This window comes from Trichechus manatus, unplaced genomic scaffold, assembly GCF_000243295.1.
Source record: "Trichechus manatus latirostris isolate Lorelei unplaced genomic scaffold, TriManLat1.0 scaffold00170, whole genome shotgun sequence".
In the NCBI taxonomy this organism is placed as follows: domain Eukaryota; kingdom Metazoa; phylum Chordata; class Mammalia; order Sirenia; family Trichechidae; genus Trichechus; species Trichechus manatus.
The window spans coordinates 5335479-5345329 of NW_004444106.1; the positions used below are offsets into that span (position 1 = coordinate 5335479).

General features: G+C 51.6%; 1 protein-coding gene across 1 annotated transcript in view; it reads left to right on the forward strand.

Moving 5' to 3' along the window:
* Positions 1 to 376: 376 nt before the first annotated feature.
* Positions 377 to 9851, forward strand: part of ZAN (zonadhesin) — a 44932-nt gene continuing 35457 nt past the window's right edge. Inside the window, 12 exon segments of the mRNA XM_023740979.1 lie at positions 377 to 453; positions 1719 to 1771; positions 2111 to 2257; positions 2437 to 2708; positions 2902 to 2989; positions 3677 to 3829; positions 7059 to 7223; positions 7549 to 7640; positions 7818 to 7896; positions 8007 to 8156; positions 8688 to 8956; positions 9269 to 9372. Of these exon segments, the coding sequence (XP_023596747.1) occupies positions 377 to 453; positions 1719 to 1771; positions 2111 to 2257; positions 2437 to 2708; positions 2902 to 2989; positions 3677 to 3829; positions 7059 to 7223; positions 7549 to 7640; positions 7818 to 7896; positions 8007 to 8156; positions 8688 to 8956; positions 9269 to 9372 (1649 nt within the window).

Genomic DNA, 9851 nt, shown 5'->3' on the forward strand with positions numbered 1-9851 from the left:
AGTAGTTTTTAAAACTAATTCCCATTCCTCTGTTCTCTTTTTCTTTTTTGAACTCTTTTTCTTTTTTGAACTCTTTTTATTGGATGTTAGACTTCCTGGATTGATCCTCCAAGTCTCTTTTCTCTCAATTTCTTTCCCTTTCTTTCTCTCTCTTGTTTTTCTTCCCTTGATTTCATATATAACTCTCCTATTGGACTTTAAATTTTAACTGTCAAGCTTTAATTTCCCAGAGCTTTTTCTTTTTTCTTAGTTGTCTATTTTCCATGGCATTATGGGAGGGATGTCAAGCGAGGAGGGTCAGGGGTAGATAAAAGTGGCCCAGGCTCTTCATTGTGCCCTTCCCCCTCTCCCCTGAGAGCTGTCTCTGAGGTCCCTCATGGCGCCTTCAGTCTGGACTTTGGTGCTGCTGCTGGGGGCTGCCTGGGGCCAGGGCCACAAGCCTGCCCCTGTCTGGTAAGCGGGGCTCGGGGAGTAACGATAAACCAGGTGCAGACTGCGATTGGGGGTGGCTCTGAGGAAGAGCAGAGGCAAGGCTGGAGGAAGGCAGAGCCCCAGGGAGAAGGGCAGGGAGCCCACAGGAGGGGAAGAGGACCAGTGAACAGGAATGGGGAGAGCCCCACAGTCCGAGAGCCTGAATCTGAGGGGCAGGTTCTGGGTGGGAGAAACAGTGGGGCCAGGACAGCTGAAACACGAGGAGCAAGGGAGGGGTCAGAGGCAGGGAGGCAGGTCTGAGGATGGGAGGGGAGGACAGAGAGTTCAAGCGCTAAGAAAATGAACAAGCCCAGGTTAGACCCAGTGATAAGAGAGACTACAAGCAGGAGGCAGCAAGCAATGATAGATGGCTTGGTGTCCTGGAGCTTGTTTGGGGGAATTTGAACAAGGAGAACTTGAATAAATAAAACAAAGGGCTATTCTATGTGGCCCACACCACCTGGGGAGGGGCAGCCGGCTTCTCTGTGGAATTCGTAAGGTGATGAGGGGAGGCCAGGGGCTAGTTCCTCTAAGTTATGCATTATATGTTCATTTGCATGTAGCGGATGAAATACCACACCCACCACCCACCTGGCAACATGGGATGGATATAGTCCTTGTTCTATGGGGAAAACTTTGGGTTATAGCTCAAAAAAGAGCTCAACCCCTACAGAAGGAGCTCCCCAGGGTGTAAGCCTCTTAAATACCTCATGAGAATCCCTCTAGGTGGCGAGATGCGTCCCTCCTTGTGTGAGACTGATGATCAGGACATTCAGGGCACCTGGGGGGATGTGCGGAGCTCAGAGGGGCCACTTTCTAGGAGAGCGATAAGAATTTAAAGTGAGGAAGCTGTGGGTGACCTTTCTGAAAAACTTAAAGAAAACAAGTAATAAATATTCACTGCATAAAACATGAAAGAGCCCTTGTGGCGCAGTGGTTACAGCACGCAGCTGTTAACCAAAAGTTTGCTGGTTTGAATCCCCCAGCAGCTCCACTGGAGCAAGATGTAGCCATCTGCTTCTGTAAAGATTACAGCCCTGAAAACCCTAGGGGGCAGTTCTACTCTGTCCTATAAGGTCGCTATGAGTCAGACTCAACAGCATTAGCACATTAACACAATATAGACAAACAAAAAGAAAAGAAAACTCACACACAAATTAGCACTCAAAAAGCTCACAATTGTCCAGCCCTCTAACTCTTGAGAGTGACAAGTATTACTTTTTCTCCTTCTCTAAATCAACCCCAAGGAGAGAGACACCTCTGGACTGGAAGCCGGTGGTTCGCCGCTCTGGCAACAGCTGTGAGTTGGAAACTAACTCAGACCTTACCTCCCGCCAAGTCCCGAGCTCAGGGGAGGCCTCCCCAAGTGCCCTGGGCACAGACAATGACATACACCTTAGATGATTGGGGTGGTAGGAAATATGGGGAACTATTCAAAAACAACAGTCAGACGTGTCTGCCCAGGCAAAGCCTGTCCACCCAGCTGAACTCAGCCCCCCTGGGCTCTATTTTTTGATCTCTGACCTAGTCATTCTGCTCACCCCACCCTCCAGCCCTGAATTCCTCCTAAGAGCCCCCAGTGGAGCTTGGCACCTGCCCTCTCCCTTCCCCTTGGCCTCACAGCGCCTCTTTCCTCCAGCTGTTCTCACCCAGTGTGATTTTGAGGATGACTCTAACCCCCTCTGCAACTGGACCCAAGTGTCTGCAGATGATGGGGACTGGACTCGAACCAAGGGGTCCGAGCACAATGACACCACTGGGCCCCCTGGGGGGTACCCCAACAAAGGTGAGGGGCCTGTGGTAACCCTTTGGTTTAGGGAGGAAAGTGAGTGGGTGGCGAGGGAGCTGGGAGCTGGGCGCTGGCAGATCTGGACAAAGGGAAGAGGGGGCAGCTGGAAGCTGGGGGTGGGAGGGGCACCCTCAGGGTGGCGGGCCTCAAGCTTGCACTCTGCCTCCCTCCCGCAGAGGGCTACTACCTGCACATGGACCCGCGCGCCTTCCGCCAGGGCGGGGTGGCCCGCCTGCGCAGCCCCACCGTTTGGGAGGCTGGGCCACTGTGCGTGCACTTCGCCTACCACATGTTCGGGCTGTCGTGGGGTGCCCAGCTCAAACTGCTGCTGCTCCCCAGCACCCAGGGAGGGCGCCCCCGCCTGCTCTGGAAGCACAGAAACACCCAGAGCACCTCTTGGATGCCCACTGCCGTCACCGTGCCCGCGGGGCTTGCCCGGCCCGGCCGGGTGAGGTCAAGGGCAAAGCCAGGGGCCCCAGCGGGAATCTTGGTGTTGGGGGGCCTGGGGAGGGCTGCAGCAAGGAGAGGGCGCTGGGGGCAGGGCCATCTGAATTTAGGAAGGAGCCTGGGAACAGAGGCAGAGGGCAGGAGGCCAGGCCAAGAGGCTCAGAGTGTTTTGGTGGCCCTTCTTCCTCCTGCAGCTGATGTTTGAGGCAGTGAGGGGAAGCACCGCTTACCTGAACATCGCCCTGGACGCCCTCTCTGTCCTTCAGGGCGCCTGCCATCAGGGTAAGCCCCTGTCCCACCTCCACCAGTGCCCCAGGGTGGCAGGAGTAGCTCAGGGCCCATGACTCTGGTTTCTCATAGAGTTGGGGCTACCTGCTCCTCTCTCTCTCCACACCCCACACCTTCAACACCTCAAGCAGCTACATCTGGAGAGGTTCTGCTTTAACATAGGCTTGTACTGATCCCTGTTGTGGAGTGACCAGCTGTCTGGGTTTGCCCTGAACTATCTTGGTTTTAGCACTGAAAGTCCTGCATACCGGGAAACCATTGGGCAAACTGGAACATTCGGCCACCCTAGCTGGTACCCCACATCCATCCAGATTAGCTTTCTAAACTGAAGTCAGAGATGTACGGGGAGGGAATTCAAAAGAAACTCCAGAAGCTAGGTGAAAGGAGCCAACACTTATTGAACACCAGCACAATACTAGATGCTGAACATATATTATCTGATTTACACCTAGCAACAACTCGATGAGGTGGGCACTGTTATCCCCAGTTTACGGATGACGAACTGAGGCTTAGTCAGGTTAAGTAACCTGCACCAGGAATACAGCCAGTAGGCAGGGAGGCCATATCTGCTCAAAAGCTCGCTAGGCTCACAACGGGACCCAGATTTGAACTCAGTATTCCAACTCCAGATGGAGGCATTCTTTACTGAGCTAAGTCCTCCCCTCCTTTCTTTCCCCTCAGTCTGTGTGATGCAAACCTGCAACTTTGACACTTCAAATGACCTCTGTGGCTGGAGCTGGATCCCAACCCCCACTGGGGCCAAATGGGTCCAGAAGACGGGGTCATCGGGGGACCCCAACGTGGGGCCTGTGGGAGACTTCTCCAGGCCTGGTAGTGAGTAACGGTCATGCTTCCATCCTTTGACCTGCAGTTCAGGGCTTCTAGTGACCAAAAAGTCGGCAGTTTGAATCCACCAGCCGCTCCTTGGAAACCCTATGAGGCAGTTCTACTCCATCCTATAGGGTCACTATGAGTCAGAATCGACTTGACAGCAACGGGACAGGAGGGAGTGACCTATGCAGGAGCATACGATGTTTGCTTTTCAACCCAACAGTAATCCTCAGGAAGTCTGGGGAGAAACCTAGCAACCTCAAACCTCTATTAGCACAAGTTTCAAGGCAGAAGCAACCTCCAAGCCCATACCCAGCTCCCACCACTGCCACCCTGCAGACTCTACCTGGCAGACCCAGCACAGCCTGCCCCTCGCCTCCTTTTCCTAGCACCTTTCTTTCTTCATTCCTTCGTTCATTCATTTATTCAACAAACGTTTATTGAGCACCTACACGTGCCAGGCAATGTTCCAAGCACTTGAGATACATCAGTGTACGAAACAGGTCTGTTTACTGAAACAATAAGTAAATTACGTAGTCAGTCATAAGGTGAGCAGTGCTGTTGAAAAATAAAAAGTTGAGTAAAGTAAACGGATTGGGAGCACAAGGATGGAGTGGGTTGCAAATTTTAGAGTAGGTTAGAGTGGGTCTCTTTCAGGTCACATTGGCACAAAAACCTGAAGGAGGTGAAGGAGTGTCTTCGTTATTTAGTGCTGCTATGACAGAAATACCACAAGTGGATGGCTTTAACAAAGAGATATTTATTCTCTCACAGTCTCGGAAGCTAGAAGTCTGAATTCAGGGTACCAGCTCCAAAGGGAGGCTTTCTCTCTCTGTTGTCTCTGGGGGAAGGTCCTTGTCATCAATCTTCCCCTGGTCTAGGAGCTTTTCATGGCAGGGACCCTGGGTCCAAAGGACGCATACTCCTGGATCTTCTTACTTAGTGGTAATGAGATCCCCCTGTCTGTCTGCTTGCTTCTCTCTTTTATATCTCAACAGAGATTGATTTAAAACACTAATCTTGTAGATTGAGTCCTGCCTCATTAACACAACTGCTGCTAATCCCACCTCATTAACATCATAAAGGTAGGATTTACAACACATAGGAAAATCACTCAGATGACAAAATGGTGGACAATCACACAATAGCGGGAATCACGGACCACCCAAGTTGACACACATTTTTGGGGGGGACACAATTCAATCCATAACAGGGAGTGAGGCATGAAGATATCTGGGGGAAGAGCATTCCAGGCAGGGGGGCAGCCATGCAAAGACCCTGAGGTAGCAGCAGTGGGCCTGGCAGGGTCTGAGGAATAGCAAGGAGCCAGGGTGGCTGGGATGGGATGAGTGAAGGAGAGCATGATAGAGGATGGACTCAGAGGCATCATGGGAGGGGTAGATCATGCGAAGCCCTGAAGGCCACTGTCAGGGCTGTGGCTTTTACTCTGTGAATGGGAGCCTTTGCGGGACTTTGAGGAGAAGAGTGACTTGATCTGACTTAGGTTTAAAAGGATCACCATGTTTTTGTGTTGAGAATCCACTGGAGGGTACAGGCTAGGCTAGATGGAGGGAGGTCCTTTAGGAGGATTTTGCAATAATCCAGGTGATACTCTTTCTGCCTCTTCTTTTCCACCCATGTTTATCCCCAGCTTCCTTTTCACCTCCTTCTTGTACCCTTGCCAGGCTTTCTACCATTGACCCCTCCCTCCTGTCCTTCCTTCTTTCCTCTCCTTTCCTTCCTTCCTTTTTCCTCCTTCCTTCCTCCCTTTTTCCTCCCTCCTTCCTCCCTTCCCCGCTCGTCAGCTCCTTTCTCTCCCACACAGCATCCGTCTCCTCCGTCAATCCTTTCCCACACAACACTGTGGCTCACGCGTAGAGGATCAGGCTCCCTAGTTCCCTTTCCTTGTCCATATCGCTTCTTTCTTCCTTTGTGCTTCTCAATTCTCAATCCTCTCCCTTCATTTCACCTTCTCATTTTCCTATTTTCTTTTCTCCATCTTTCTCTCATGCCACTCCATAAGCCCTTTCGGTCCACGCCAACTCTATGCCCTCCTTCCTTGGATCTTTCCTGCCGCCTGAGGGTTGCCTTCTTGCAAGGTCTGGAGAGCCCTCCCCCACCCCACTTTCATCCTATGCCCCTGGAAGGAGGCCCCCAGGCCATCTCTGCATTCCCCAGCATTTAGCACCGAGTTCCAGTGTCGGCTGATTTTTCATTTTTTCCCTTTCTCTCCCTTCCCTTTTCAACCTTGATCACTTCCCTATATTCTGGTATCCTTCCCTTCTCCTCCCCCTTCTTTCCCATTTCTCATCCGTGCCAACATCACCACGCCTTGTTTTCTCTTTCACCATTTTACCACTTCCTTTTGCTCCCCGTCCCTCCTCTTTCCCAGTTGTTTACTCTCCTTTCTCTTCTTCCCCACTCCCGCCATCCCCTCTCTTTCAGCCTTCTTCTCTTCTCTCCTCCCTTGGCCACCGTCCCTGCCTTGTGCCTCACGCACATCGCTCACACAGCTGGGCCAAGCGCTGTCTGGCGCGCTAGGGCGCTTCCCACGTGGCAGCGGCAGCTTAAACTATAGCCCTGGCTACCAGTTGCGTCAGGGAGCAAGGTCGAGGTTGATTGGCTGTCTGGGCGGGGGCACTTTTCAGTATACGCCAGGCCCTTACGCCTTTGTGTGAGTGAATCTGCTATGTCCAGTGGGGCAAGAAAAGGAAGAGTCTCTGACTCTTGTTGTGTGCCATCCGGTAGATTCGGACTTATAGCGACCCTATAGGACAGGGTAGAACTGCCCCATAGGATTTCCTGGGCTGTAATCTTTAGGGAAGCAAATGGTTAGGTCTTTTCTCCCGCGGAGCGGCTGGTGGGTTCGAACTGACGACCTTTCAGTTAGCAGCCGAGCACTTAACCATTGCACCACCAGGGCTCCTTCCTTTGACTTTAGGGAACCTAAAAAAGTCAGAACTGAAAGGACAAGGGCCTTCTAGCTGCTGCTTCTGAGAGGAGGTCCGCGTTGTACATGGTGGTGCCTGTGTCCTTACCCAGCCCTGCCATGCACTTCCGGGGGGATTGACTCTCAATCCGTCTGTGAGGCAGGTGTAGGTTCCTCAGCGCTGCTGCCTCTGGGCAGGTGTTGGGGCTCCTTAGAGCCAGATGCCCCCATATCCCTGTCCCTGCTGCCGTACTCCGCCAACTCCAGACACCCCACCTTACCTGTCTCTCTTTTCCTTCCCAGATGGCTCCTACATGCTCCTGGACCCCAAGGATGCAAAATCGGGGCAGAAATCAATCCTCCTGAGCCCGCTGAGCGAGTCCTCTGGCTGTCTGAGCCTCTCCTTCCACTACATCCTCCGGGCCCGGGCTATCGGTGCAGCCCTCATGGTCAAGGCTGCACCCTTGGGTTAGAGCGGGGAACTCACGGGATTTATACTGTACCTCTGAGGCCCATCTCCCGAGGCTGGCTTGAGGCGGAAACATGGGGCATCCCTCAGGGTCTAGAGAAGTATGGAATATGTGAGAGATTATTCCATAGATTGGAATTGGGGAGCTGGAGGGACCCTGGATTCTGGAAAAATAGATAAAGGTGCTAGGACAGTAAGAAGGGTATGCTTGCATTTGGGGGAGGATACCCCAGGTATTCTGCTACTTGACCTTCTGGGGATAGATTTGAAGTCATTTCCCATTCTCCTTAATCTTACTTCTCTCTCTGATTCCTTCCATTGCAGGCAGCATCCAGAAACACACTCTCTTCTCAGGACAGCCTGGACCCAACTGGCAGCCCGTTTCTGTCAATTATACAAGCCAGGGGCAGATACAGGTACAGAGGAACAAGGGGTCGGTTTCCTTGCACATGGCAGGCGCTCCCAGTGTTGAAATGAATTGAGGGTCTGGGCATGGGGATCAGGGTGCCTGGCTCTCAGAATGGAGTTGTCAGACCAGAGGCTTGGGGGTTTGGACTGTGTGCTTGCTCCTGGCCCACTCTCCTTCTGTTTAGTTCATCATAGTGGGTGTGTTTGGAGCAATCCCAGAGCCAGCTGTGGCTGTGGATGCAATCACCATCGCTCCCTGTGGAGGTAAGAGCAGGGCCCTGAGAGGCCCAGATTGTCTCTGAATCAGGGGTGAGGTGGGGTAGGAATGGAGAGCATGGTCAAAATTTCTGCAATCTCCCATTTTGATCCTTCAGAGAGCTTTCCTCAGTGTGACTTTGAAGATGATGCCCATCCCTTCTGTGACTGGATGCAGGTATCCAGAGATGGTGGACACTGGACCCGGGGAAGTAGAAATACTTCCACCCAGGGCACAGGCCCCTCTGGAGGTTCCCCTAATGGAGGTGAGGAGTTTGAGAACCCCTCAAGCCAATGAATCACTGAATCTGCTCCCAGCTATGGGCCTGGCAGGTATGATTGATGGAGGAAGTGTCGGTAGAGAGGATGTTGTAGGTGGTGAAGATCAGTCAGCAGGTGATTACTGGGAAACTACCAAGTCGCCAGAGCTGTGGAGATGACATAGATAGAGTCAGCTGAGGATTCTTGTGGTTGTGGGATCACTGAAACCCCCACAAAAGCCAGGCATCTCACTTCCCTGAGCCGAAGACTTCAAAATCTACCATCTCGTTTTCAGTCAACTCATTTACTGGTGCAGCTGACAAACGTTTGTTGGTTTGGTTCTCATTTTCTTTCCGATCCTGCCTTCTTGAGTTAGAGGTGCAAAAGGAGCAGTAAACAGTGCTACAATGTGGGGAGCGGGGAGTTTGGGTGCCTGCCTTAGGCCCCTATTTGGAAATCAAGGAGTTGCTAAAGCAGCAATGGGAATGTCCTGCCAGGGTTTCTCACCTTGCCTGTTCCCTCCTTTTGCCCAGCGAATCGTCACTACATCTACCTCAAGCCTGACAAGTTCTCCCAGATGAGGCAGCCTGTCAGACTAGTGAGCAGGTTCTTCTGTGCCCTTGAGGCAATCTGCGTGGAGTTTACTTACCACTTATATGACCCCGGAGAGCATGCTGTGCTCAAGCTTCTGCTGGGTACTCCTGGAGGTAATGCCACGAGTTCTCTCTGGAGCCATGTGGGGTCTCAGAACCCTGCCTGGCAGCAGGCCTCCATCACCATCCCTTCAGGACGTCAACAGCCCATGCAGGTAAGAGACGGAGAGAGTGGGCTGTGTGTGTGTCTGTGCAGGGTGTGGTGAGGGGGGGACATGATCCCTGGGATAGGAAGGACAACAAGTGCTGAGAAGATGGAAAGCTGGAAAGAGGGCATGGAAGAGATGAACTTAGTGTTTTAGAGGAGGATCTTTGGCTCCTGAAAGGGAAGAAGTAGGGCTGGACTGTTGAGGCCAGAACAAGGTGCCATTTTGACAGAGGACAGTCTCCAGGCCCAGCAGAGTCATTGAGTTGCCAGGAATTCATTTTCATTTCTCTTTTCCTTCTCTCTACCTCCTTTCCTTCAGCTGATATTTGAGGCTGTTGTGGGCACCACCACTACCTTTGATGTTGCTGTGGGTTTAATCTTGATCCATCATGGGGCCTGTCGTCCAGGTAAGGTGAAACCCAGGGTCCTGGAAAGAGGCCTGTGCCCCTAGGATGACCATCTATATAAATTGCTTAAAATTCAAGTCTTCTCTTGCACTTGATTCTCACACAGCTGACTCTGTTTTCCTGTCTGACTTTATCTTTCTATATTCTGTCCACTTCTGCTTCCCTGACCCCATCAGGATGCTTGACTGAGTGTGACATTGATGCCATGAATTTTTGTGGCTGGATCCAAAACCCATCGCCCAGTGAATGGTGATTCTGAAGGCAGGGACCATATCCTATTCATTTTTTGTGTTTCTCGCCTGGCACAATATCTAACATGTTAGGATCAGATGAAGTGTTTGTTGAGTGAGTGAAGGTTGGGAGTTGGGAGTAGAGGCACAGGTATGAGTAAGTTATACTTTTGAGCCCACCTGTTCTAACTAGATTTTAGTGAAGAGGGTGGTAGTATGATTTTGACTAAACTCCAGGGATTTTTTTTTTTTTTTTTTTTTTTTT